Genomic DNA, 25,800 nt, shown 5'->3' on the forward strand with positions numbered 1-25,800 from the left:
CTGAGACAATGAGGAAAATAAACATCCAGACTAGTTTCCAGCCAGATCTGAAATCCTCATGCCTTTTTTAAAAAGAAAAATGTTATTCTAAATAACTCTGAAATATCAGGCCTTCATCCTCCATCTTTTTTTGTTTGTTTTCTTTTGTCTACAGCTGGGTCTGCTCACACTGAGAGTAGGTTTTGAGTTGGGACATGAACTCCATAAAATCCCCACAGGCACCCCTGTGCTCTTCTGGAGCAGGCTCTAGCCCAGGCCTCCAGGGAGGCCCAGCCCCCCTGGAGGAGGAGAAGGCGTCGGAGAGAAACCCAACCCTCTTCTTTTCATTCTGAGCCTGGATCCCTCTTCCTGCTTTCCCTTTCGTACCAGACATGCCCCCTCACCAGCCCCCAGGCAGCCAGCATGGATTAGGTCTAGTGTTTACCTGCCAGAACCCAGACTGCTAGAGAGGAGAGCACCTCATCCTGACTCTTCAATCCCAGAAGCCTCTGACAGCTCTCAGACATCTCTTGAGACGTCCCCCCATTTTTGTTCTTTGAGTTGCTTCTGATTATCTTTAGAGAAGGAGGGTAATTAAGTATTGTTGAATTGGTCCCAGACCAGATTCCAAAGCCCAATCTGAGTCTATTTTTCTTCTAGAGATAGAATTATGACTTTGATTTTAGGGGTAAGTCACCTTGGGCCTCAGAAGATCTTGATTATTTAAACATCCACTCACATACAGCTCTTTGTAGGATTCTGAGCTCAACAAAACCAGTAGACATGGTCATCTGTCTCTAGGATATGAATTGGGAGTCAAAGTCCTGGTTTTAAATTTCAGCTTTGTTACTGATTCAGTGTGTTGATCTTAGTTTCTTCAACTATAAACTAAAATTGGAGACCAAAATGGTAATTTTCAAGCTTTTTTCTTTGCATTGCTTGTTAACTGTATCTTGCATGGAACATAACATATAAAACAGGTGAAAGGAAGCCACCTTGAATATTGCAGGGGACAGAGAGTCAAGTGCTGCCAGCTGGAGGTGGACCCAGAAGGCCTGCCTTCTCTCACTCCCATGGTGACCCGGGAAGGCTGGGACACAGTGTAAAAATATTGGTCTGCTGCAAACATGCTATAAAGTACAACGATAAACAAAAATAAAGAATTTAAAAAAATAAAAACTCAAGATGGATGATGTACTAACTAGACTGAAGAGACAGGGTGTGCCACTGACCTAAATTTCATTTTACATAGCTATCATTTGTTTATTGTTTGCTTTCATTCACCATCTCCTTGCCCCTTTTGTGGATGAAGTCAGTGAACAAAATTCTTCATGGCTGGTGAATCATATTAGCCAAAACACTCAGCCAAGACAGAGAAGGGAATAGATTTCATAGAATGAGAAAATTCTAGAATATGAGGTCTTGAAAATGCCCTTAGAGAGGGTTTAGTTCCAAACTCCTCAAATAACACAGTATCCAAAGGTCAAAGGAGGGGAGCTAATTTGCTCAAAATCCTACAGCTAACTGGCAAGGCTAGAATTGGCACCTGGGTTTCTTGGCTTCCAGCTAGTGTTCCAGACTATGGTGATGGTGATAGCATCTAACATTTACATAAGGCTATATAATTTATAAAGTGTACCTACCTACACTTTATACACATGTGTACATACATACATATACACACACACACACACACACACACACACACTGATCTAGAAGGCCACTTTAATACAAAGAGCATAGATCTTGGCATCATATAAATACATGAACCCACAACATTGATGACGTCAGTCTTAACACAGGTAAGTTAATTTACTTTTCTGAGCCTCAATTTCTGTATCACTAAAATAGAAACAAGACATTCTTCACAAGATCATTATAAAGATTAGATAAGAGCCCACTTAAATTACACAGCCCAGGGTTTGGTACATGATAAGCGCACACTGAATATCTCTTAAATGTGTGGCCTGTAAATCGTCGTTGCCTTCCCAGTGATCTTCACAGTGGTCCTTTGAGTATATGCACCATGCTCCTCTTCTGTCCTCCATACTGAAACATCCTAAGTAACACTGTCTCTATTTTACCCAAACTCCAGAACATTTTTACTGAGCGTGATTAGTATGTTTATCAGATAAACCTTGCTGACTTCCTTGATTTGAGATACATTACACTTAATTTATTGAGGTGCTCAAAAACAAAGGTGTCTCTTTAAATGTACTAATACTACTACTAATAAAAGCTAATATTTACATAGAGCTTACTATGTGCAAGGGACCATTCTGAGCATTTCACAGATCTTAACTCATAATCTTATGAGATAGATACCTATTATTATTCCCATTTTACAGATGAGGAAACTGGGGCACACAGAGGTTCAGTAACTTTCCCTAATTCACACAACTAGTAAGCGAAGGAGCTGGGATTCAGACCCAGACAGTCTGGTTCCAGCGTCCATGCTCTTAACTATTAAGCCCATATCCTGAAATTCCAGATGCAGTCCTTGCCTCAAGTCATCAAAGTCCCCGTACAGAGTCTTCAGCACATGCACAAAGTCCTGGGAAAGACTTCCCACTGCCTTTGCACTCTCTTGACTTTCTGTGGCTTTGCCAAGGTAGGCACTCTCCTTATATTCCTTTAAGAGGACATCACACAGAGTTTTTGCTGCTTTTAATTTAAACCTAAGCCAGATTTTCCTCACTGACCTAAACCATAGCTTCCATTCCCTCTGAATCTGGGACAAATGTTCTTACACCCACTAGAGTCCCCATAATTACAATCATGGCTGAGAGGCCAGCTGTGGGACTTGACCATTAGTGAATACATTTTCCCTTCAAAAAATCCATCAGAGCAATGGCCCCCTGGACAAAGGCACCAAGGACATATTTCTCAGATGATTGGTGATCTGAGTGTAAAAGGCTTTGGGCTGAAGGACCAGAGGACTGGGTTCTAATTCTGGGTTTGTGGTTTATCTGCAGTATGAACCTGGCCCAACCACTTGTTCATCAAGCACTGTTTTAGACTCTGAGGCTAGGAGTTCAGGTTCTCTGAGAAGCAGATGCAAGATGAGTTAAGACCTGCAAGAGATTTATTGGGTGAGACACCTGTGAGGGATAATGGGAAGGAGTGGGAGAAGGGAGCAAAGCCTTTCAGTGGGGTACAGGACTGACACCTGTGACAGAAGGCAAGGAGAAGGATTAGACTGCAGTACAGTTCTAGGACAGTTTCCTCTGGATCAGTGAACATTCTCAAGAGAAGGTCTCTGATTAAAGGAGTCTCGTGTCTCACAGGAACAGGCCTGTAGCAATACTCCTGCCATTTCCTTTGACACTGGATGAGAATGGCTGTGGGGAGTTGAGGGATGCAGAAGGCCAGCAGCTGGGGCCATCAGTAAGTTCTGCCCACATCAGGAGACAGAAAGGCAGAATTTTATGGCCAGCCCACTGAAGCATCAATGGTGAATAGAACATGTGAGGTTCAGACTCTTAAGGGAGCTCACAGTCAAGTGGGAAGAGACAGATGAAAAACAAAATGTTTAAGTGGTAGCAATAAGTGCTTTGATGAGGAGAAGACAGAGTAACGTGATTAGGAGTAGCTTGAGGTCAGATGATCAGGAAAGGCCTTTCTGAGCCTTGGTTTCTTTATTGGTCCTATTAAAATAGGGTTTTTTTGCCCATTCCAGTGGATATTTGTGTAGCACTTATAATTTATAAGTATATGCTCCTCATCTACCCTCACATATTGCTGGATAATAGAATGATCCTTCAACTTGGTGTGTAAAAGACTTGGGCTTGAGTCCTGGTTTGGGCATTTCTTGAGAGCTCTAGATCACTGAGTAAGTCATTTTATTCCTCTGAGTCGTAGTCTCATCTTATGTTAAATGAATCTGGAAAGATCACTGCCCTGCCAACTTTGTAGGGCTGTTATAAATGTCAAAGTTTTCGAGAGCAACCTACAATTGGAAAATAAAATTATAATAAAAATTTCTTTTACAATAGCTTCAAAAAATAAAGCACTTAATATAACAAAAATCATATAAGATCTCTGTACAGAAAATGACAAAACATTGCCAGGAGAAATGAAGAAAACCAGTAAAGGGAGAGAGAAGCCATGTTGTAAAGTAGAACATTCACTAATGTTACTATGTTGTTTCTCCCTGGATTGATCTATAGATTGAGCCCAATCTCTGTCATAATCCCAGCATGCTTTTTTTGTATTAATTATACCAAAGCAAATGAGAAGGTACTGTATACACATAGGAAAGTAGTACTGTTTTATCAAAGAGTATGTCAATAATAATTCTAACCCTTTCCAGTCGTAATATGGTCCTTTTTTTGAGAACTTCAGGGAACCATGTTAGATTATTAGGTGGAAGCTCTTTTCACTGTCCTCAGAAGTAGAAAAGTCTACTCAAACTTAGAACGTTTATTGTTCTTCTAATGAGATGTATTACTAGAAAAAAACACTAAACCTGAAAAATAAGGGACTTACATTCTTTCTCAGGACTACCAATCAGTCACTGGTGAGAAAATACTTGGTCTCTCTGGACCTTAGATTTCTTATCAGTAAAATAAAAAATTAAACTAAGTGATCTGTTGGTCAGTTCCAGACCTGTGCATCTGTGATATGGAAGAAGAATAAACCATTATGGATCAGAAAGAACAATCTGGTGACTTCTCTCCAAGCCTGGTTCAATATAAGTTTATCATGTTACTTTTGTGAATCCTTTAATTCCATATGCTAACCAGTGACTAGCATGTTGTTTGTGCCCAAGATGTACTAAAATGAAAAGAACAGGATTTCTTATAATTATACTAATGCACTTTCCAAACTGGCTTTTCTTGTGATTCCTCCTTTTGATTTTTTTCAAAGCATAAGTTTGGGATTCATTGGTCTTGGTTTCAGCCTCTGTCTCCTTAATGATGAACTTAAATTAGATGCTAATATTTTGAAAGAGGATATGGTTACACAAACCAGAATGACAGTTTCTAGTCCAGAGGTTGCCAAACTTCCTCTGTAAAAGGTCAGATTGTAAATATTGTAGGTTTTACCACCATTATGTTCTCTCACAAGTACTCAACTTCACTGTTGTAGCACATAAGCAGCCATAAACAGTATGTAAATGAATAGCTGTGTTCCAATAAAACTTTACTTATAAAAACAGCTGGTAGGCCCAGTTTGACTTATGGTCCATAGTTTGCCACCCCCTATTCTCATGTAATAACATACCTTGACAGGCCTACCAAGACACATTTACATATGGTCTTAGGTGTTGGCCTTTCTAACAGTGTTAAAAAGATAGCAAGCACTTCTGGGATGCCTTGGTAGATTAGTCAGTTAAGTGTCCGACTTGATTTTGGCTCAGGTCATGAACTTGCGGGGTTCTTGAGATTGAATCCCACATCAGGCTGTGCACTGATAGTGCAGAGCCTGCTTGGGATTCTCTCTCTCCCTCTCTATTTACCCCTCCCCCATGCATACTCTCTCTCAAAATAAATAAACTTAAAAAAAAAAAAGCGCTTCCTTTTGGATCCAGCAGAAAAAACCTAGAGTTGTTGAGGCGTCAAGATACAAGACTGGAAGATGAGTAGGAAAGCTACATATATGAAGCCAGGAGACTGTTGTGACACCAGGACTGGAGGCAGCAACTAAGAAAAGCTGCCGGTTAGAAGTTGGGTCCTTCCAGGCTCTTTGCCTCTGGGGTCCTCTACGTACCTCACAAAGGCCAGTTGAGTTCATTTGTACTTCCCGGCACCAGTCCTGGCTCTGATCAAACCCTGAAGGTATGCGAACACCAAGCTTAAGCTCTTCTCCCATGTCAGGCCACCTTCCACGATGGAGTGCTGAGGAAGGACCTCCCTCTGTGAAGTACTGATGTGCAGGGACCGTGGCATCTCTTTACTCCCTGGGACAACCCTACAGGTTGCTATTTTACAAACTGTACAAACTAGAACTCTTAAGTTTTTTTTTAATCTTTATTTATCTTTGAGAGAGAGCAAGCGAGTGAGCAGGGAAGGGGCAGAGAGAGAGAAGGGAGACACAGAATATGAAGCAGGCTCCAGGCTCTGAACTGTCAGCACAGAGCCCAATGCAGGGCTCGAACTCACAGACTGCGAGATCATAACCTGAGCCAAAGTCGGATACTTAACCGACGAACCCACCCAGGTGCCCCCAAACTAGGATTCTTGGATTCACACGCCATCCTTAGGTCCCATAGCTAGTAAGCTAAGATTCAGATTTCAAAATCCATGTTCATTTTCCATACCACACTACCTCTCCCAAATCCACAGTTGTACTTCAGGTAATGCTCGGTCTCCTGAGTCCCTCAGCCTCCCCACCCAGAGCAGAACAGTGTAGGGTATTGTTCTGGTGATTTTTGCCACTGCTGATGATTCTTGATAAGCACCTTCCATTTTAGGATCTGACACTTGTGTTTCACACCAGTTGCCAGTTGTCCCTTAAGTGAAAGTCAGTGTAAAAGAAGGCAGGGGAAGCTCACCTCTTAGGAAGTTGGTTAGCTTAACTTACAATGATATTTTTGTGGGAAGGTCACAAGGGTCAAATGCATCATTGTCATGTGAGCTTGTGGTGCCCACTAGATAGACTGATTCCTATGGGAATACCATTAGGTTCCCAAAGTTCCTTGGGGGAGGGCAGAAGTGCTGCCTTGAAGAGAAATAGGGTCTTTCTAAATGCAGTATAAACCCGTAGAGCAGGGACAAGATCCGTTCTTTCTGATGGGCCTGCAGCCCCTGCTGTAGTACCCACAGTCAGTGCTCATGACCCTAAGTAAATGGCAGGAGTGCTTCATTCCCAGTATGAATTAACTCTCCGAGCGGGATGCCCAGCCAACCCAGCCCCACTCCAAGGAGAAGGAGTAAGGTCTGTCACAAATGAGGTCCGGCATACGTAGGTGCATACATAGGTGTGGCAGGTTAGGGGAAAACAAAACGTGTAACCTGATCTCCTCTAAAATGCACAGGACAGTACATGGCTAAATATAGATTGGCTGCCCTAAAACAGATATACACACAAGCCAGAAAACCTCACAAAGTGATAATTCTTCCCACCCTACAAGAATAGTTTACATTTGGATCCTGGAGCTATTCATTCATTTTTTCTGACCCAAGGAAGAATAACCCACCACCGTGGTGTGTTTATTGAACACCTTGTTCTCCATCAGACATTTACTAGGCACAGAGCATTGTGCTAAACACTGTCAGAGAAACAGAGATGGGCCAGATCCCGGCTTCTACCAGCTCAGTACCGACTTTTGTGTGACAAACTTGTGAACTCCAACACAAGAAGAATAAGCAGCAGAATGAGGTACTATAAAAGGTTTAGAGGAAGGCATGATTAATTCTAACTGGAGACCTTAAGGAGAGCCTGGAATTTGCTCTGGCCTGTAGTTTCGCCTCTCTAAAGTGAGGATCCCAAGGGCAGAGATGGTTATGTAAGGATATGTGGCATGCCTCTCGGCTACAGTCACTCTCTTTCCCTCCCCTGCACCCTTCACAAAATCAATTTCTGCTAAAGTGTACTGAGAGATCCTATATGTCAAGGTCAGGATGTCCTGACTTGGCTCTCAGAGCCCTTTGGGGCAGGCGGAGGAGTGGGGGAAGTGTTCTTTCTCAGATCCTTCCCCAGAGAAGGGGACGCATCAGGCAGCCTAGTCCTACAGGGTAGTCTCACAGGGTCTTATGTTACTGCCTGTCTCTGCCTCCCCTTTTTTCTTTCTCTGTTTTGTAGTTTTTATAAACCACTAGAAGATGTATTTTTGAGCTTGGGGAATTATTTACACTAGTCTTTAGTAGTTTGGTCCAGCGAATGTTTACTTACCATGCAAATGTGAGTAACATAATAAACTCATGACAAAATAACAGTCCTGCCAGTCAGTGTCCTGGTGATGAGATCCCCTGACTTGATGGCCTCTCCCCTCCCCTGCACGTTATGGGGAGTACATCTTCATTCACACTGATACATCGTTCTTTCCGTGTGGTATAAGGACCCCTGAAGGAGGAGATCTGAATTCTTTTTCCAGGATTCAGGTCTGCCCTACCATGTGGCTTTGGACAAGGAGCCTCACCTTTCTGGGCCACAGTTTCTCCAATCGGAAATGAGAGATGTGGGTGAGTGGGAAGGACAGTGGTGATAAATGAGCAGTTAGACTCCAGGGCCCTTTCTAGTTGCCATATTATGTGAGTTATCGTATAGAATGAAGCTATTTTGTGTTTGGCCTTAAATTTATGAATAATTCCTCTAATTATGATGTGTGCCGGATGATTCTCAGGATTATTCACCTTAAGTAATTTCTTGTGATTGTGAGTTAAAATGAACTGTTGATCCAGTCTTGCCCTCAGCACCTGTCAGCATGCTTTTGTTTCTAGAATTCTCCACCCTCTGGTCCCTGTTCTTTGGTTAGCTTTCTGCAGGGGGCCACTCACCCTGTAGAATCCTATACTATTCTCTTTTCAAAATGTGTTCATTGACTGCCTTCTCTTTGGCATTTGACAACATGAAAAATGAGGTGCAGAGAGATTAAAAGTTTTGCTTAGGTCCCTGTGGTAAAATGGTTTCTGACCCATGTTTCTGAACCCACATCAGGGCCTTTTCTGTAACACATTGTTCCTTTTGGACCCTAGATAGATGATAGAAAAAGCCAGTGAGAACAATGGTGGCTTCCAGTTTGTAATTTTGATGATGCAAAAAAAAAGATTTTTTGGAAGAATTTGTGTTCTCATTTGGGTCTCTGAGTTTGCTTTGCCCCTGATTTTTCAGTTGACCTTAATTCTCCTACCTGTGTCCTGGAATTAAGAACCAGACATTATTGGGGTCCCTGGGTGTGTCATTCGGTTAAGCATCCAATTCTTGATTTGGGCTCAGGTCATGATCTCACAGTCATGGGATTGAGCCCCATGTTGGGCTTTGTGCTATGTGGAGCCTGCTTGGGATTCTCTCTCCCTCTCTCTGCCCCTCCCTCCAATGCATGCTCTCTCTTTCTCTCAAAATAAATAAACAAACATTTAAAAAAACAAAAATAAATAAAAAGAACCAGAGATTATTAAAAGCGAAACCAGTTGATCTTATTCTATCTCTGTGTAAATATGTCTCATGAGGTCTTACATGGAACAGCTCTCTTACGTTTCCCAAAGATGGCTTTTATGTATATCCCTGACCTAATCCAAGTTCTTCCTTTTTTGAATAGAGAAAATGAGTCCCAGGAAGATGAAATGGCATGCCCAAGATCACTCAGCCGGTTAGAGGAGAGCTTGGCCTAGGCTGTCATTCTGTTAGTTGACTCTGCCTTTCATAACGCTAATACCGTTCCTCACTCAGGGATCTCGTGGGAGCTCTTTTCTCTACATGAATGAAAAGAATTGGCTTTGAAGAAAGTGAGATCTGTTTCAGATAGGCTCTGATGCTTTCTAGCTGTGTGACCCCAGAGCTCATTATTAACTTCTCTGAGCTTCAGTTTCTTCATCCAAAAAGAAGGGAACAAAATGGAAATAATAATTTCTACCTCACAGAGTAGACTAGACACACATAGTAGGTGCTTAGTAAATGGCAGCGATGATTATTATAGTCAGTATTGTCCTTTTTGGTCTCCTTCCACATATAACATCATACAAGTTATAGCTGGAACTAAAACAGACAACAGTTACCTTCCACGCGTTCTCTGTTGCTTGGAAAGCTCCTCCATACCTCTCGGCCCATTTCAAGGTGGCAGCATTTCCACACGTATTACGGAATCAGAGCAGGCACTTTGCTAAGTGCTTCATATGTATGATCTCAAACTACGAGGCTGCCCTGGAAAACTATGTATTTTACCTGTTGAACAGGTGAGGAACAAAGAGGTTTGTGTAACTGTCCAAGGCCACAGAGCAAGGATTTAGCAGATACAGGCTTTGAATCCAGCCTGGGTCCCAGCATGTGCTTTGGTCTACCACTTTATGGGTTCTGATACCCACTGAGGCTTGGGGCAGGGATTTGGGGAGAGAGAAGGATAAAGATAAAAAGGGCATTGAGATAAGGGAACCAGTCATTATTTGGCCAGTCATCTTTTCCAGAAACTCCCGCCAACTGCCCCTTTCCTGCTCCTGTTATCACTAGCCAGTTGATGGCTGGGCTGGGCAGGGCTGGGTTGGGCTGGGCCCCTCTACTAAAATCCTTCAGAGCTTTCCTGTTCTAGAGTTTTGCAAGAAGGTGGGCGGAGTGTTTGTGCACTGGGCAGGCTTCCCAGGGGTGATTGTGGAAAGGAAGGGGAGTGATTTTTAGGGCCCTAAAAAGAAGCCAGGAAGAAGAGGAAAAAATAAAACGCTTTTTAAAAGAAAACAAATTGACTCAAGCATTTTCTGGCATTATCTTTAGTCTAGACATGGAGATAGAAGCCCAGGCCTGGAGTCTGAAAACGTCCATTTTCTTCTTGCTATATAACTGACCTTCCTAATGACCCAAGACACATCATTACACCAGCGTTATAGCCACATACCAAAAACAGCCCAGCCACACGCCTTTAGCATTCTTTTCTTCCCTTCAAGAGGTAGCCAGGCAATAAAAACAAATCGTATGCACGTTTTATGCAACTGCATGGATTTGTTTTCACACCTGTGGGTTTTTTTATTCACCTTTTACACTTTGGGTCGTTTGACCCCAAACATGACTTCTTGATATTTTGTTTTGTTGAAATTCCTACTGTCTTGCCATGATTGTGGGGTGAACCCCCCTGAACAATAAGGTTGGAGGACGGGCAGGGAACTGAAGATAGGAAAGGGAGAATGTCTCTTATTCAATCTATTTTAGTAAGGAGTGTTCAGTATTCTCTTTAGAGAGGAAATAAGCTAAAGGTCAGATGTATTTAATTAGACCATTAATCTCTTGCACATAATTAACACTTCATACTTTGCAAAGTGTTTATACATGTGTGTGTGTGTGTGTGTGTTTTTAAATGCACATACCATACATCACCCATTTAAAGTGTACAAGTCATTGTTTTTTTTAGCATGTTCACAGGGTTGTGCAACCGTCACCACCATCTAATTCTGGAACATTTTCATTACCCCAAAAAGAAACCCCATACTCATTAGCATTCACTCCCCATGCTCACTCCCCCATCCCACCCCCACCCCTGGGAAACCACTAGTCTGCTTGCTATCTTTATGGATGTGCTGATTCTAGACGTTTCACATAAATAAAGCCATATAATTTATAGTCTTTTACACTGGCTTCTTTCACTTCGCACAGTGTTTTGGAGATTCATCCTGTTGGGGCATGTATTAGTATTTCATATGGCTGAATAATATTCCATTGTATAGCTATATCACATTTTGTTTATCCAGTCTCTACCTCTGTCATCACAATGGTGTTCTCCCTATGTGTCTTTGTCTGCTGTTCTTATAAGTACACCCATCACTATGACCTCATTTTAACTAATTAGATCTGCAAAGATGCTATTTTCAAACAAGGTCACATTCTGAGGTTCCATGTAAAAGTGAGTTTTGGGGGGGACACTATAGCAAGCAGAAATGAGATTTTGGCAAGGTTTAGTCCCAAAACAGCTTCAAAAGAGCTTTTCTGGAGTGGCAGATCATTATGGAGCTGACTGATTTCATAGACATGGCTTTACATTTGTAGAATGGAGTTCCAAGTGGGCCCAACTCATCATAACCCCTACTTCATCTTATTAGCAGATCTTGAAAGCCTCTCCTATTCTGACCACAAGAAACAAGCATATTTGGTTTTGTGCTAGTAAAAATTCTTTTATTCATTCAACAAGTATATATTCAGTATGCACTGTGAGCTGGAACTGCTTTAGGCAGCAGGAATACAGAAGTGACTAGAATACCTTTTGAGAATTTACAGCATGCAGAGGTGTCCCGACCCTTTGTGCAGCTCATTCTTACGACCATCTTATGTCTTGTTGCATTCTTATGACCATCTTATTTCAAACTGAGACTCAGGTGAAGTGGTTTCTCCAGCTCTACAGATTTCTCAGATTTGATCCACAGCCTGAGCAGAGGGCTCCAGCCACGAGCACAGGTCACTCCTCTTTTATACAGATCCACAGTCCAAGCATGCAACATAGGGGGCATGCAGGATATATGGGTGCCAGGCAGGAGAAGTAGATTGTGACAGAATGGCCTTTCTTGTCAGACTTGGGAACCTGAACTTTATTCTGAAGGCAGTGAGGAATCAGTGAACATTATTGAGGGAGTGTGGCCTGATGCTACATGCTTCGTTTGTCTAACCAACACATGTTTATGGACTTGTGTCACATACTGGGCTTGATGCAAGGGATAAAAGTGTTAGAAAAGAGACAGTGTCTCTGCCCTCACTGAGCTTACAGCCAGGTATATGGAGTGATAGGACAGAAAAGTTACTATTTTCCTAAAATTCTGTTTGAAACACAAGGAAGGATTGATCAGAAATAAGGTTAAAGAAATAAACAGAAAAATGGTTTTAAAAAGAGAGAGCTTTGTACGTTGTCCTGAGGATAACAGGGATCCACTGAAGAATTTTAAGCAGGGCAGGGACATAGTGACATGGTGCGGTTGTTGACAGAGAGGGGTTGTAGTAACACCTACATTTCCAGCTCAGCTGATTGGATGGTGATGTTGATGTACTTCACTGAGAAGCAGGACACAGGAGGAAGAGATCACTGAGCTTGACCTGCTTGTGGGACATCTGAATGGAGATGCCCAACAGGCATCTTAGATGAGAGCCCAGGAAAGAGAACAGAGTTAAAGATGGATTTTTTGAGAGTTGTCGTCCCCTGGCTGGAAGAGAACACCCCGGGAGAGTGTCCTGAGTCAGTGATGATAGAGGAGGCTCTGGGGTGAAACCCTGAAAAATGCATCCACTGAAAGGGTGGCAGAGGTAGAGGAGTCCAAAAAGACCACAGGGGAAGGTAGAAACGCACCAGAGGCTTCCTCTTGGCACCTTCCCTATGTCTTCTCAGGCCGTGGCTTTGCCCATCCCTGGCTCCATGGCTACTCCATCCCCTAGCATAAACCCTCTCCCCTCTGCCATTAGAGAGTTCATCTTGCAAATCTAATGGAGTAATGAAGCCATTGATTCTGTTAACAAACATCCAGTTCACTACAAGACCTGTAATGGGAATTCATTTTGGAGGTCAATACAGCTGTCGATGGAACAGTTTTTCCCCAGAGGCCCATGGCTTTTCTGTTATACACAGGCAGAAGTTGTTCTGCCTCGCATCAGTAAAGACTGGGGACTAATTAATGCGATAGAGCACTAACAAGCTGGTGATCCTGCCTAGGGCCATGAGAAGTGTAGTAAAATAGGTCAGATTATGGGGAGTAGAAACAGAAGTATGTCCCCTCTGAAAAGATTTGACTAGCCCTAGCAAGCCCCCATCACCACCCCTGAAATGTCATCCCCCACTAGCTATCACATCACCAGCAATTACATCTTTAAAACTTTATTTCTTTTGAACAAGAAGTTTCACCGTGGAATTATTGTGTGCTCCATGACCTTTTTTCTCCTTCCACAGACTAAGAAATGTCTATGCACCTGGCCTTTATTAGGTGAATCCTGGGACTGTAGACATAACAGCATCAGGCACTGTTCATAGAAACAAGGCCAGGCAGGGAGGCAGAGTGACAGTGGACATAATGAAGCACAGGCCAAGTGCTATTGGCAGCCAGAAAAAGGACTGAGTCCAGGAAGGTTTCAGAGAGAATATGATATCCATGTAGGGTCTTCAAGTCTGCATATGAGTGCCAGTGGAGTAGAAGTGAAATCCAGGCGGAAGGAACAGCATAAGCCATGAGAAAGAGTTGTAAAAGGGGCTGGTGTGTCTGGGGACTGATGAAGCTTCCGAATGCCTCGGGTACAGGAGGAGAGAAGCAGGAAGTAGGTCAGACTGTGAGAGGCCTTATGTGTTACGCTCAGGAACTTAGACTAGGCTTGGAGAACCAGCCAAATGAGTAATGCCCTTGGCTGGGAGGGTAGTACTCTCAGCTATGATCTATCTTTAATACTTGCTGCTTTTCTAGCACAACAGAGGGGAGTTTAAGATGAGAATTAAGAGAAAAAAGACCAATTGACACAGAGTGGTGGGCACAAGAGTTGGGGAACGGGGAACATCGTTGTCCTCAGAGGACTTGGAAGGGCAGGCAGGAGGAGCTGGGACCAGTCTTCCATGGGACGGTCTGCTGCAAGTACATTTCTGCTTTTATCATTTACACAATAAGGTACAGTCCAGGGTCTGAATCAATGAGTCTTCAGGAAGCAAAGCTCATTTAACAAAGCCAGCCTTAGCTTTGACAGAGGTGATGACAGCAGGAGCCTCCAAAGAGGAGGAGGGCAGTGGCACTTACTGCCCTCCCTCTGGAGAAGGGCCAGAGTCACAGTCCTGAGCCATGGACAGCCACACCTCCTGGGAGCAGGGCCATCACCATCAGGGTTGTGAGAGGGAGCAGACTCCAGACGACTCCAGGGGCAGTGCCGAGGGACAGGGCATCTCCGTTTCCACCAGGAGGCCACAGTCTTTTACTCAGGCAGACAGAGAAGGAGCAGGTGTGTGAGGGGGAGAGAAGGCTGCTGCTGGATCATTGCCTCTGCTCTTAATATCTCTTCTTCCTCTGACATCCCACTTTGGGATAAGGCCACTTTTCTTCCCCTTTTCAGTCACAGAGCTCCTTCTCTTGTTTCACAGACTCCCTGAGAAACATGTCCTCTGCCAGTCACGGGCCCCGCTCTTCTCCAGCTGAGCTCAGCAGCTCCAGTCAGCACCTTCTTCGAGAACGCAAGTCCTCAGCCCCATCGCACTCCAGCCAGCCAACCTTGTTCACCTTTGAACCCCCTGTGTCCAACCACATGCAGCCCACCTTGTCCACCAGTGCGCCTCAGGAGTATCTCTACTTGCACCAGTGCATAAGCCGGAGAGCGGAAAATGCAAGGTAGGAGACTGCTGTAAGCAGCGGTGGGGCAAGCACCCACTCACAGGACTTAGTCGCTTTCCCTCCTACAGTTTTTAATTTTAAAGACAGGGGAGTGAAATGGTTTCTCTTCTCAGGTGAACAGACGTATTTATTAACAGAGCATCCTTCTTTTGCTTAGGTAACCTTCACATTTTATTGCTATACAGTGATAATTGGGTTCCTCCGGAACCCATGATCAGAAACGATGCTATAAAAATGTTTTGTTTAATTTGGAGGAAAAAAGGCACTAGGGGCTAGAGTTTCAGAATTAGGAAAAAAATCAATTTATTTGCTGGCATTAAGAATATATCTATAAACCAATGCTTTCAACAATAGCCAAATTATGGAAAGAGCCTAAATGTCCATCAACTGATGAATGGATAAAGAAGATGTGGTTTATATGTACAATGGAGTACTACTTGGCAATAAGAAAGAATGAAATCCTGACATTTGCAGCAACATGGATGTAACTGGAGGGTATTTTCCTAAGTGAAAGGAGTCAGAGAAAGATATCATATGTGTTTACTCATATGTGGATCTTGAGAAACTTAACAGAAGACCACGGGGGAAGGGAAGGGGGAAAAATAGTTACAAACAGAGAGGGAGGGAGGCAAACTGTAAGAGACTCTTAAATACAGAGAACAAACTGAGAGTTGTTGGGTGGGGGGAGAGGGGAAAATGGGTGACAGGCATTGAGGAAGGCACTTGTTGGGATGAGCACTGGGTTTTGTACGTAAGCAGCAAATCACGGGAATCTACCCCAAAACCAAGAGCACACTGTATACACTGTATGTTACCCAACTTGACAATAAATTATATTTAAAAAAAAGAATATAGCTATAAAATCTTACACTACTCAACAGATCCATATCTCACTTTTGCTCTAGAGCTGCACTGTTCTGCATGGTAGTCACTATCCATACGTGGTGATTTAAATGTGAATGGATTCAAATGAAATAAAATTTAAAATTAAGTTCTCAGTTGCACTAGCCACATTTCAAGTGCTCAGTAGCCACATGTGGCTAATGGCTGCTGTGCTGGACAGCACAGATAAGGAAGCATCTCATCATCACAGGAAGTTCTAGAGCAAGGACTTCCTGCTCGAGAATAATGGTCTTTGTATTTCTGGCACCAATCTCTCTCACAGGTGTGGAGCCTGGAGATATTTTTATTACCTTTTATTCCCATTGCTAGGGTAAGCAAAAGCACAGAAATGATGGACTTTGCCAGAGCTTGTTCCCAGTTACTACCATGGCCAGCAGGCTACAAATCACATTTCTTAATTAATTTAGAAATACCTAATTTGTGTTAACAAAAATTAAGGCAATTAGAGAGCTATGTGTCACGCCATGGAACATTTTCATGTATAATCTCACGTGACCCAATCAAAGGCACTGAGAGGTAGCCAGGCTAGCTCCCTTCTCCCCGCCTCATAGATGAAGAAAATGAGGTTCACAACTAAGAAGTGACAGAGGTAGGGCTAGAAACCAGGTCTGCTTGTTTCTGATCCTAGACTCTACACTGCACGATTCTGCTTCTGGGTCTCTGAGTCATTTACCATCACACAACAGAGGCTCCCCGCACTCGGTCTTAAGGTTGTCTCAAATGCCCATTTTCATTTGTTTCAGGATTCATTCATTTGTGACCTTTTAGTGGTTCAAACACGATCAACTTAGACATAAGGAGCTGAATTCTTTAAAAAAAAAAAAAAAAAAAAGGACGAATTAGCCAAGATCACTGAACTAGTTAGCGGCAGTGCTGTAAATAGCACTGATTCTCCTGAATCACACACCCGAGACAGGCAGTGGGGTGTGACCAGAAGCAGATCACAGGCTTTGGAGTCCATCAGATATGGGTCCAAATTCAGGTTCTGCTACTTTCCTTGTGATCTAATTCTTTAACCTCCTGAGCTTCCATTTCCTTATCTGCAGGATGGAAGTAATGAATTCTGAGGTTTACTGATGAGCATAAAATGACAGAACACATATACCCAGTAGTGCGTCCTCAGTACATATTAACGTTTCTTCTCCTTGTGCTGCATCCCCCTCTCCTGCACCTGTGATTGCCTGAGATTAGAGAGGGGGAGGTCTTCAAATCATAGTTCTATCGAAAGACAGTGTACTTTCTCTTAATGCCTCTCAAAGTGCATATGAAATACCTGGGGATCTGGTTGAAATGCTGATTCAGTGGGCCTGGAGGGGGTCCTGAGATCCTGCCTTTCTGCTAAACACCAGATGATGCCAGTGCAGCATGTCTGTAGATCACACTTCAAGTAGAAGGCTTTATCTAATATTGACAACTGCCACCACCCCCACTCCGATGGTGCTGCTAAAGCAACAGATATAGAAATGTCTCTGCTTGAATTAGCAGTTGTGGCCCACTCTCTGCACCTCCTCCTCCTCTGTAAAACCTCTGTTAATTTTCCTAGATGAAATTTATTTCTTCCCTGCATTCCCACAGCAATTTTTTATTCTCTCTCACACAGCATTTGGAACTCTCTGCTTCATATTATGGATATTTATATTAATATATTTCTGCACTTTGTGAAGACAAGACCAAAGGCATATAGTAGGTGCATAAAAAATATCAAAATATATTTCTTATAGAGAGTCAACATAATAGGGGAGACCAGACTTGTCTGGCAGCAGCTGGGGAGGCAGCTTTACTGCGGGCTTTTCTCTGTGTCACTGCTTTCACTTGTGTGGGTGTGGGAGCAAGAGAGTGATGAGCAGGATCTTGGAGACTTTGGGAAAAAATACGTTCAAACAATGTTTGCAGAATTCCCAAGTGATGGAGGATAGGAAGGAAGCTTTCTTCGGTCCAGAAACACCATATAGTTTCTGGAAGTGTTGGAGTCGTTTGCATGATACTAAATATACTGTGGGGCACCTGGGTGGCTCAGTCGGTTAAGCATCCCACTTTGGCTCAGGTCATGATCTCACACTCTGTGAGTTCGAGCCCTGCATCGGGCTCTGTGCTGACGGCTCAGAGCCTGGAGCCTGCTTTGGATTCTGTGTCTCCCTCTCTCTGACCCTCCCCCATTCACTCTCTGTCTTTCTCTGTCTCAAAAATAAATAAACATTTAAAAAAATTTAAACATACTGTAACAATTATAAACTCCAAACACAATATAAAAAAGCAACTGTTCAAGCACTGAAGAGCAATCAAAAAGCCACAGAAACTGAGAGATTTGACTCTTCCAAGGAGCTAGTGGCATACAAAGACATTAAAATATGTGTGTTAATTGCTCTAATACGTGGGGGTAGGGGAGGAGGGACTGGATCCTGAGTGAAGAGATGGTGAGATTCAGGAGAGAGCTAGAAACTCTGGAAAATAACTGAGAGGTTCCAGTTCCTGTGTGGTGGCAGAAACACTCCCTCCCACTGGTCACAACTGAACACTGTGGACAAAATACAATTACCCTGTCATTGTTTTGAGTCTAGAAAAATAAAATGAGGCAAATCATAAAGGGGAGAAAAATTTGGAGCTGCAGCTACACAGAGACGTATTTCTGTATCTCATGGAATTTCCCTGAAGGCGGGCCTGCTCGCCCAGCAGCACAGCGGAGCGCACAGCTGAAACTCTAATGGAAACCCCATATTTCTTGGTAGAGGAACCAGAAAAGGAGCCCTTTGGGAGCTGGAAAGGAGTAGAGTACCCAGAGTGAAGACAGTTGGAGAAGAGATTTCCTAATTCTGGGTGTGAAACCGCACAAGTCTCAGGCTCACTGTGAGCTGCATGGATGTTGAACAGACCACACCAGCACAGCAGAGGTTTTGAGAACTACACTGAGATTTGCACTCTGACACACAGAAGGAGACACAGAACTTGGCAGCCTGAATCTAACCACGTAGGTTGCCTGCAAAACAAAAACCTCCACGTTCTCCGGAGGATTATAACAGAACCCAGAGTCCACACAGCATAATATCACAACATTAAGTATATAATCCAAAATTTCTCAGCATACAGAGAACTGGCAATGTGTAACTGGTTCTCAAGGGAAAGCACTGATGCCAACTCCAACATAACCCAGATGTTGGAATTATCAGACACAAATTTAAAAGCCTGTATTATAACGCTATTCCATGTGATGAAGGAAAATGCATTTGAAATTAAGGGAAAGAAAAAAACTATGAGCCCCCACGTTTATATCCTGCAAAATTATTCTTTAGGAATGAAAACAAAATCAAGAGATTCTCAGAGGAAAGAAAAATAAGAGCGTTTCCAAGAGATCAGATTTAAAGAAGTGATAAGGAAGTTCTTCAGGCTAAACCAAAATAGTACCAAAAGGAAACTAAATCTTCAGGAATGAAGGAAGGGCAGCAGAAATAGGAGTTATCTGCATAATTTTCCCCCTAAGTTCTTTAAAATATGTGAGTGTTGAAGGCAAGTATTAAACATTGTCTGGTGAGGTTTTCACCTGGTTTTCACTCTTCAGCCAAAAGTGCTTCCTTTGCCATTTCTTACCATACAAGTCCCCTTTTGACATGTTCTCCCAGTTTTCATTTATCTGGAAAGATCTGTATTTTACCTTCATTTCTGAGATATTTTTGCTGGATATAACATTCTGGAATGATAGTGTTATTTTGGCATTTTAAAGTGTGTCATTCTATAGTCTTCTACCATTCATTGTTTCTGATGAGAGGTCAGATGTTATTTTTATTCATAGAATCCTATGTGCTATGTATCTTTCTTCCTCTGAATGTTTTTTTTCTCCTTTTTAAAAAAAATTGTGAAATACACATAACATAAAATTTACCATCTCAACCATTTTTAAGTGTACAGTTCAGTAATGTAGAGTACTTTCTTCCACACTGTTATACAGCCAATCTCCAGAACTCTTTTCATCTTGCAAAACTGAAACTCTCCACCCACTAAAAATTCCCCATTTCCCCTTTCCCCTACTCCCTGACAGTCTTCTTTCTACTGTCTGTATGAAGCTGAATTCTCTAGGTAACTCATATAAATGGAATCATGTAGTATTTGTCTTTTTGTAAGTGGCTTTTTTCACTTAGAATAATGTCTTCAAATTTCATCCATTTTATAGCATATGTCAGAATTACCATCTCTTTATGGCTGAATAATACTTCATTGCCTGTATATGCCACATTTTGTTTATTTCCCCCTAAATAGACACCTTGATTGCTTCCACCATTTGGCTATTTTGGATAATGGGGCTCTGTACATGGGTGTACAAATACTCTTCAAAGACTCAGCTTTCAATTATTTTGGGGTACACCCAGACATAGAATTGCTGGGTCCTCTGGTGATTATATTTTCTATCTTTTGAGAAACTGCCATACTGTTTTTCATAGTGGCTGCACCATTTTACCACAGTACACAAGGGTTACGGTTTCTCCATATCCTTGCCAATATTTGTTATTTTCTGGGTTTTTTGATAGTAGCCATCCTAATGTCTATGAGGTGGTATCTCACTGTGTTTTTATTTGCACTTCCCTTCCATAATGATTAGTGATGTTCAGCATCTTTTCATATCTTGGTGGCTATTTGAATATCTTTGGAGAAATGTCTTTGTAGGCCTCTGTCCATTTTGTTTTTAATCTGGTTGGTTTGTTGTTGTTATTGGGTTGTAGAAGTTCTTTGTATATTCTCGATATTAACCCCTTACCAAATATATGATTTACAAATATTTCCCCCATTCTGTAGATTACCTTTCACTCTGTTGATTGTGTCCTTTGATGCCAAGAAGTTTTATACTTTGATGTAGTCCAATGTATCTATTTTTACTTTTGTTGCCTGTGCTTTTGGTGTCTATATAAAAAAATCGTTGCCAAATCCAGTGTCAGGAAGCTTTTCCTCTTACATTTTCTTCTCAGAGTTTATAGGTTTAGGTCTTTGATCATTTTTTTTGTTAATTTTTTACATATGATCTAAGGTAAAGATCCAACTTCATTTCTTTGCATACAGACATCCAATTTTCCCAGCACCATTAGATGAAAAGACTTCACTGGATTATTTGTTTTTCGGGTGTGGAGTTTGGTGAGTTCTTTATAGATTTCGGATACTATCCCTTTGTCTGATATGTCATTTGCAAATATCTTTTCCCATTCCGTTGGTTGCCTTTTAGTTTTGTTGATTGTTTCCTTTGCAGTGCAGACGCTTTTTATCCTCATGAGGTCCCAATAGTTCATTTTTGCTTTTAATTCCCTTGCCTTTGGAGATGTGTCAAGTGAGAAATTGCTGCAGCTGAGGTCAGACAGGTTTTTTCCAGCTTTGTCCTCTAGGGTTTTGATGGTTTCCTGTCTCACATTCAGGTCCTTTATCCATTTTGAGTTTATTTTTGTGAATGGTGTAAGAAAGTGGTCTAGTTTCATTCTTCTGCATGTTGCTGTCCAGTTCTCCCAGCACCATGTGTTAAAGAGATTGTCTTTTTTCCATCGGATGTTCTTTCCTGCTTTGTCAAAGATTAGTTGCCCATACATTTGTGGGTCCTATTCTGGAGTCTATTCTATTCCCTTGGTTGATGTGTCTGTTTTTGTACCAATACCACGCTGTCTTGATGATTACAGCTTTGTAGTAGAGACTAAAGTCTGGGATTATGATGCCTGCTGCTTTGGTCTTCTTCTTCAAAATTACTTTGGCTATTTGGGGTGTTTTGTGGTTCCATACAAATTTTAGGATTGCTTGTTCTAGCTTCGAGAAGAATGCTTGTGCAATTTTGAATGGGATTGCATTGAATGTGTATATTGCTTTGGGTAATATTGACATTTTGACAATATTTATTCTTCCAATCCATGAGCATGGAATGTTTTTCCATTTCTTTGTATCTTCTTCAATTTCCTTCATAAGCTTGCTATAGTTTTCAGCATACAGATCTTTTATATCTTTGGTTATATTTATCCCTAGGTATTTTATGCTTCTTGGTGCAATTGTGAATGGGATAAGTTTCTTTATTTGTCTTTCTGTTGCTTCATTATTAGTGTATAAGAATGTAACTGATTTCTGTACACTGATTTTGTATCCTGCAACTTTGATGAATTTATGTATCAGTTCTAGCAGACTTTTGGTGGAGTCTATTGGGTTTTCCATGTATAACATCATTTCATCTGCAAAAAGTGAAAGCTTGACTTCATCTTTGCCAATTTTGATGCCTTTGATTTCCTTTTGTTGTCTGATGGCTGATGCTAGCACTTCCAACACTATGTTAAACAACAGCGGTGAGAGTGGATATCCCTGTCGTGTTCGTGATCTCAGGGGGAAAGGTCTCAGTTTTTCGCCCACTGAGGATGATTATTAGCTGTGGGCTTTTCATAAATGGCTTTCTCCGCACCCCAAAAATAAATAATCCAGTGAAGAAATGGGCAGAGAACATGAATAGACACTTCTCTAAAGAAGACATCCAGATGGCCAGCAGGCACATGAAAAGATGCTCAACATCACTCCTCATCAGGGAAATACAAATCAAAACCACACTGAGATATCACCTCACGCCAGTCAGAGTGGCCAAAATGAATAAATCAGGAGACTATAGATGCTGGAGAGGATGTGGAGAAACGGAAACCCTCTTGCACTGTTGGTGGGAATGCAAACTGGTGCAGCCACTCTGGAAAACAGTGTGGAGGTTCCTCAGAAAATTAAAAATAGACCTACTCTATGACCCAGCAGTAGCACTGCTAGGAATTTACCCAAGGGATACAGGAGTGCTGATGCATAGGGCACTTGTACCCCAATGTTTATAGCAGCACTTTCAACAATAGCCAAATTATGGAAAGAGCCTAACTGTCCATCAACTGATGTATGGATAAAGAAGATGTGGTTTATGTACACAGTGGAATACTACTTGGCAGTGAGAAAGAATGAAATATGCCCCTTTGTAGCAACGTGGATGGAACTGGAGAGTGTGATGCTAAGTGAAATAAGTCATACAGAGAAAGACAGATAACATATGTTTTCACTCTTATGTGGATCCTGAGAAACTTAACGGAAGACCATGGGGGAGGGGAAAGAAAAAAACAAAAAAGTTAGGGAGAGAGCCAAAGCATAAGAGACTCTTAAAAACTGAGACTAAACTGAGGGTTGATGGGGGGTGGGAGGGAGGGAAAAGTGGGTGATGGGCATTGAGGAGGGAACCTGTTGGGATGAGCACTGGGTGTTGTATGGAAACCAATTTGACAATAAATTTCATATTAAAAAAAACGTATTGAATAACTATGTCATACACCTGAAGAAAAAAAAAAAAGACTGGCCATTCCCCCATTGAATGGTCTAAGTATCTATGCTGAAAAATCATTAAATCATATACATGAGGGTTGTATTCTATTCCATTGGTCTAGACATCTATCTTTACGCCAGTGCCACACTTTTAATTATTGTAGCTTTATAATAATATGTTTTGAAATCAGGAAGTGTGAGACCTTTCACTTTGTTCACCTTTCACTTTGTTTGGAAGATTGTTTTGGCTATTTGGGCTTCTGACAGTTTTATGACTTTTTTCTTTGGCTTTCAGCAGTTTGACTACAATATTCCTAGGTGTGTTTTTCTTTGTTTAGGCTTCATTTACTTTCTGATTCTATTTGTTTCTATTTTTGATCCAGCGCAACAAAATTACCAATATTTCTTCAAGTTTTTTTTTTTGCCCAATTCCATCTCTGCTTTCCTTCTATTCTTCATAGGTTAGACCACTTGATACTGACCCAAATATCACTGATACTACTCATTTTCAATAATTTTTGGAGGGTAATTGAAGTACAGTCACTGTCAATATGTATTAACTTTCCTCATGCCCCTTTATAATCCATCCTTTCCTCTATCTCATTCCTCAGGAACTACCAACAATATTTCTATCACTACATTAGTTTTCATTTTCTAGAAGATTACTTGAGTAGAATCATTATAGTATTTACTTTTTTTCCTGGCTTCTTTCAATCAATGTAATACTTTTGAAATTTATCCATATTGTTACATGGATCTTTAGTTGTTCCTTTTTATTGCTAAGTAGTAATTCGGTGTACCTTTATTTTTTTTAATATATGAAATTTATTGTCAAATTGGTTTCCATACAATACCCAGTGCTCATCCCAAAAGATGCCCTCTTCAGTACCCATCACCTACCATCCCCTCCCTCCCACCCGCCATCAACCCTCAGTTTAGTCTCAGTTTTTAAGAGTCTCTTATGCTTTGGCTCTCTCCCACTCTAACCTCTTTTTTTTTTTCCTTCCCCTCCCCCATGGGTTTCTTTTAAGCTTCTCAGGATCCACATAAGAGTGAAAACATATGGTATCTGTCTTTCTCTGTATGACTTATTTCAATTAGCATCACACTCCAGTTCTATCCACGTTGCTACAAAGGGGCATATTTCATTCTTTCTCATTGCCACGTAGTAGTCCATTGTGTATATAAACCACAATTTCTTTATCCATTCATCAGTTGATGGACAGTTAGGCTCTTTCCATAATTTGGCTGTTGCTGAAAGTGCTGCTATAAACATTGGGGTACAAGTGGCCCTATGCATCAGAACTCCTGTATCCCTTGGGTAAATTCCTAGCAGTGCTACTGCTGGGTCATAGGGTAGGTCTATTTTTAATTTTCTGAGGAACCTCCACACTGTTTTCCAGAGTGGCTGCACCAGTTTGCATTCCCACCAACAGTGCAAGAGGGTTTCCGTTTCTCCACATCCTCTCCAGCATCTATAGTCTCCTGATTTATTCATTTTGGCCACTCTGACTGGCGTGAGGTGATATCTCAGTGTGGTTTTGATTTGTATTTCCCTGATGAGGAGTGATATTGAGCATCTTTTCGTGTGCCTGTTGGCCATTTGGATGTGTTCTTTAGAGAAGTGTCTATTCATGTTTTCTGCCTGTTTCTTCACTGGATTATTTGTTTTTTGGGTGTGGAGTTTGGTGAGCTCTTTATAGATTTTGGATACTAGCCCTTTGTCTGATATGTCATTTGCAAATATCTTTTCCCATTCCGTTGGTTGCCTTTTAGTTTTGTTGATTGTTTCCTTTGCTGTGCAGAAGCTTTTTATCTTCATGAGGTCCCAATAGTTCATTTTTGCTTTTAATTCCCTTGCCTTTGGGGGTGTGTCAAGTAAGAAATTGCTGCAGCTGAGGTCAGAGAGGTCTTTTCCTGTTTTCTCCTCTAGGGTTTTGATGGTTTCCTGTCTCACATTCAGGTCCTGTATCCATTTTGATTTTATTTTCTCAGTGTACCTTTATATCACAATTCATTTATCCATTCCTGTGTTGAGGGGCACTTGGATTGTTTCCATTTTTAGCTATTACAAATTAAGGTGTGTTTGTACATACACCGCCACTAAAAAATCACGGTGTACACATTTGCTTCATTTCTTTTGGGTAAATACCTAGAAAGCCCAGCCCAAACCTGACAAAGATTATGAGAATGAAAATTGGAAGTCTTTATTCCTTGTGGATACAGATACATACACACACACACACACACACACACACACACACACACACACACACATGCTAGGAATAATTTAAATATATTAGGGAATATATGTGTGTATATACATCATTAGGGTTAAGACATCATGATAAAGTGGGGCGCCTGGATGGCTCAGTCAGTTGAGCATCCCAGCTTCGGCTCAGGTCATGATCTTGTGGTTCATGAGTTCAAACCCTGCCTCCATCTCTGTGCTGACAGCTCATCGCCTGGAGCCTGCTTCAGATTCTATGTCTCCCTCTCTGTCTGCCCCACCCCTGCGTGCGTGCGCTCACATGCTCTCTCGCTCTCAAAAAGAAATATTTAAAAAAAAAAAAGCCATCATGATAAAGTAGTGCTCATCCCAGGAATGCAAGGTTGGATTGATATTAAGAAACCAACCAGTTGGGGCGCCTGGGTGGCTCAGTCGGTTAAGCGTCCGACTTCAGCTCAGGCCACGATCTCGCGGTCTGTG

At 41.8% G+C, this 25,800-nt stretch overlaps 1 protein-coding gene across 2 annotated transcripts in view; it reads left to right on the forward strand.

Moving 5' to 3' along the window:
* Positions 1-25,800, forward strand: part of GAB2 (GRB2 associated binding protein 2) — a 194,215-nt gene that overhangs the window by 145,803 nt on the left and 22,612 nt on the right. For both annotated transcript variants that reach the window (XR_007156165.1, XM_047877231.1), the window contains exon 3: positions 14,654-14,897. Coding sequence is in view for 1 of the 2 variants with exons in the window: in XM_047877231.1 (XP_047733187.1) it covers positions 14,654-14,897 (244 nt within the window). In the remaining variant the exon portion in view is untranslated. The remainder of the gene's footprint in view (positions 1-14,653; positions 14,898-25,800) is intronic.

The sequence above is a fragment of the Prionailurus viverrinus genome, chromosome D1 (genome assembly GCF_022837055.1).
Source record: "Prionailurus viverrinus isolate Anna chromosome D1, UM_Priviv_1.0, whole genome shotgun sequence".
Classification (NCBI taxonomy): domain Eukaryota; kingdom Metazoa; phylum Chordata; class Mammalia; order Carnivora; family Felidae; genus Prionailurus; species Prionailurus viverrinus.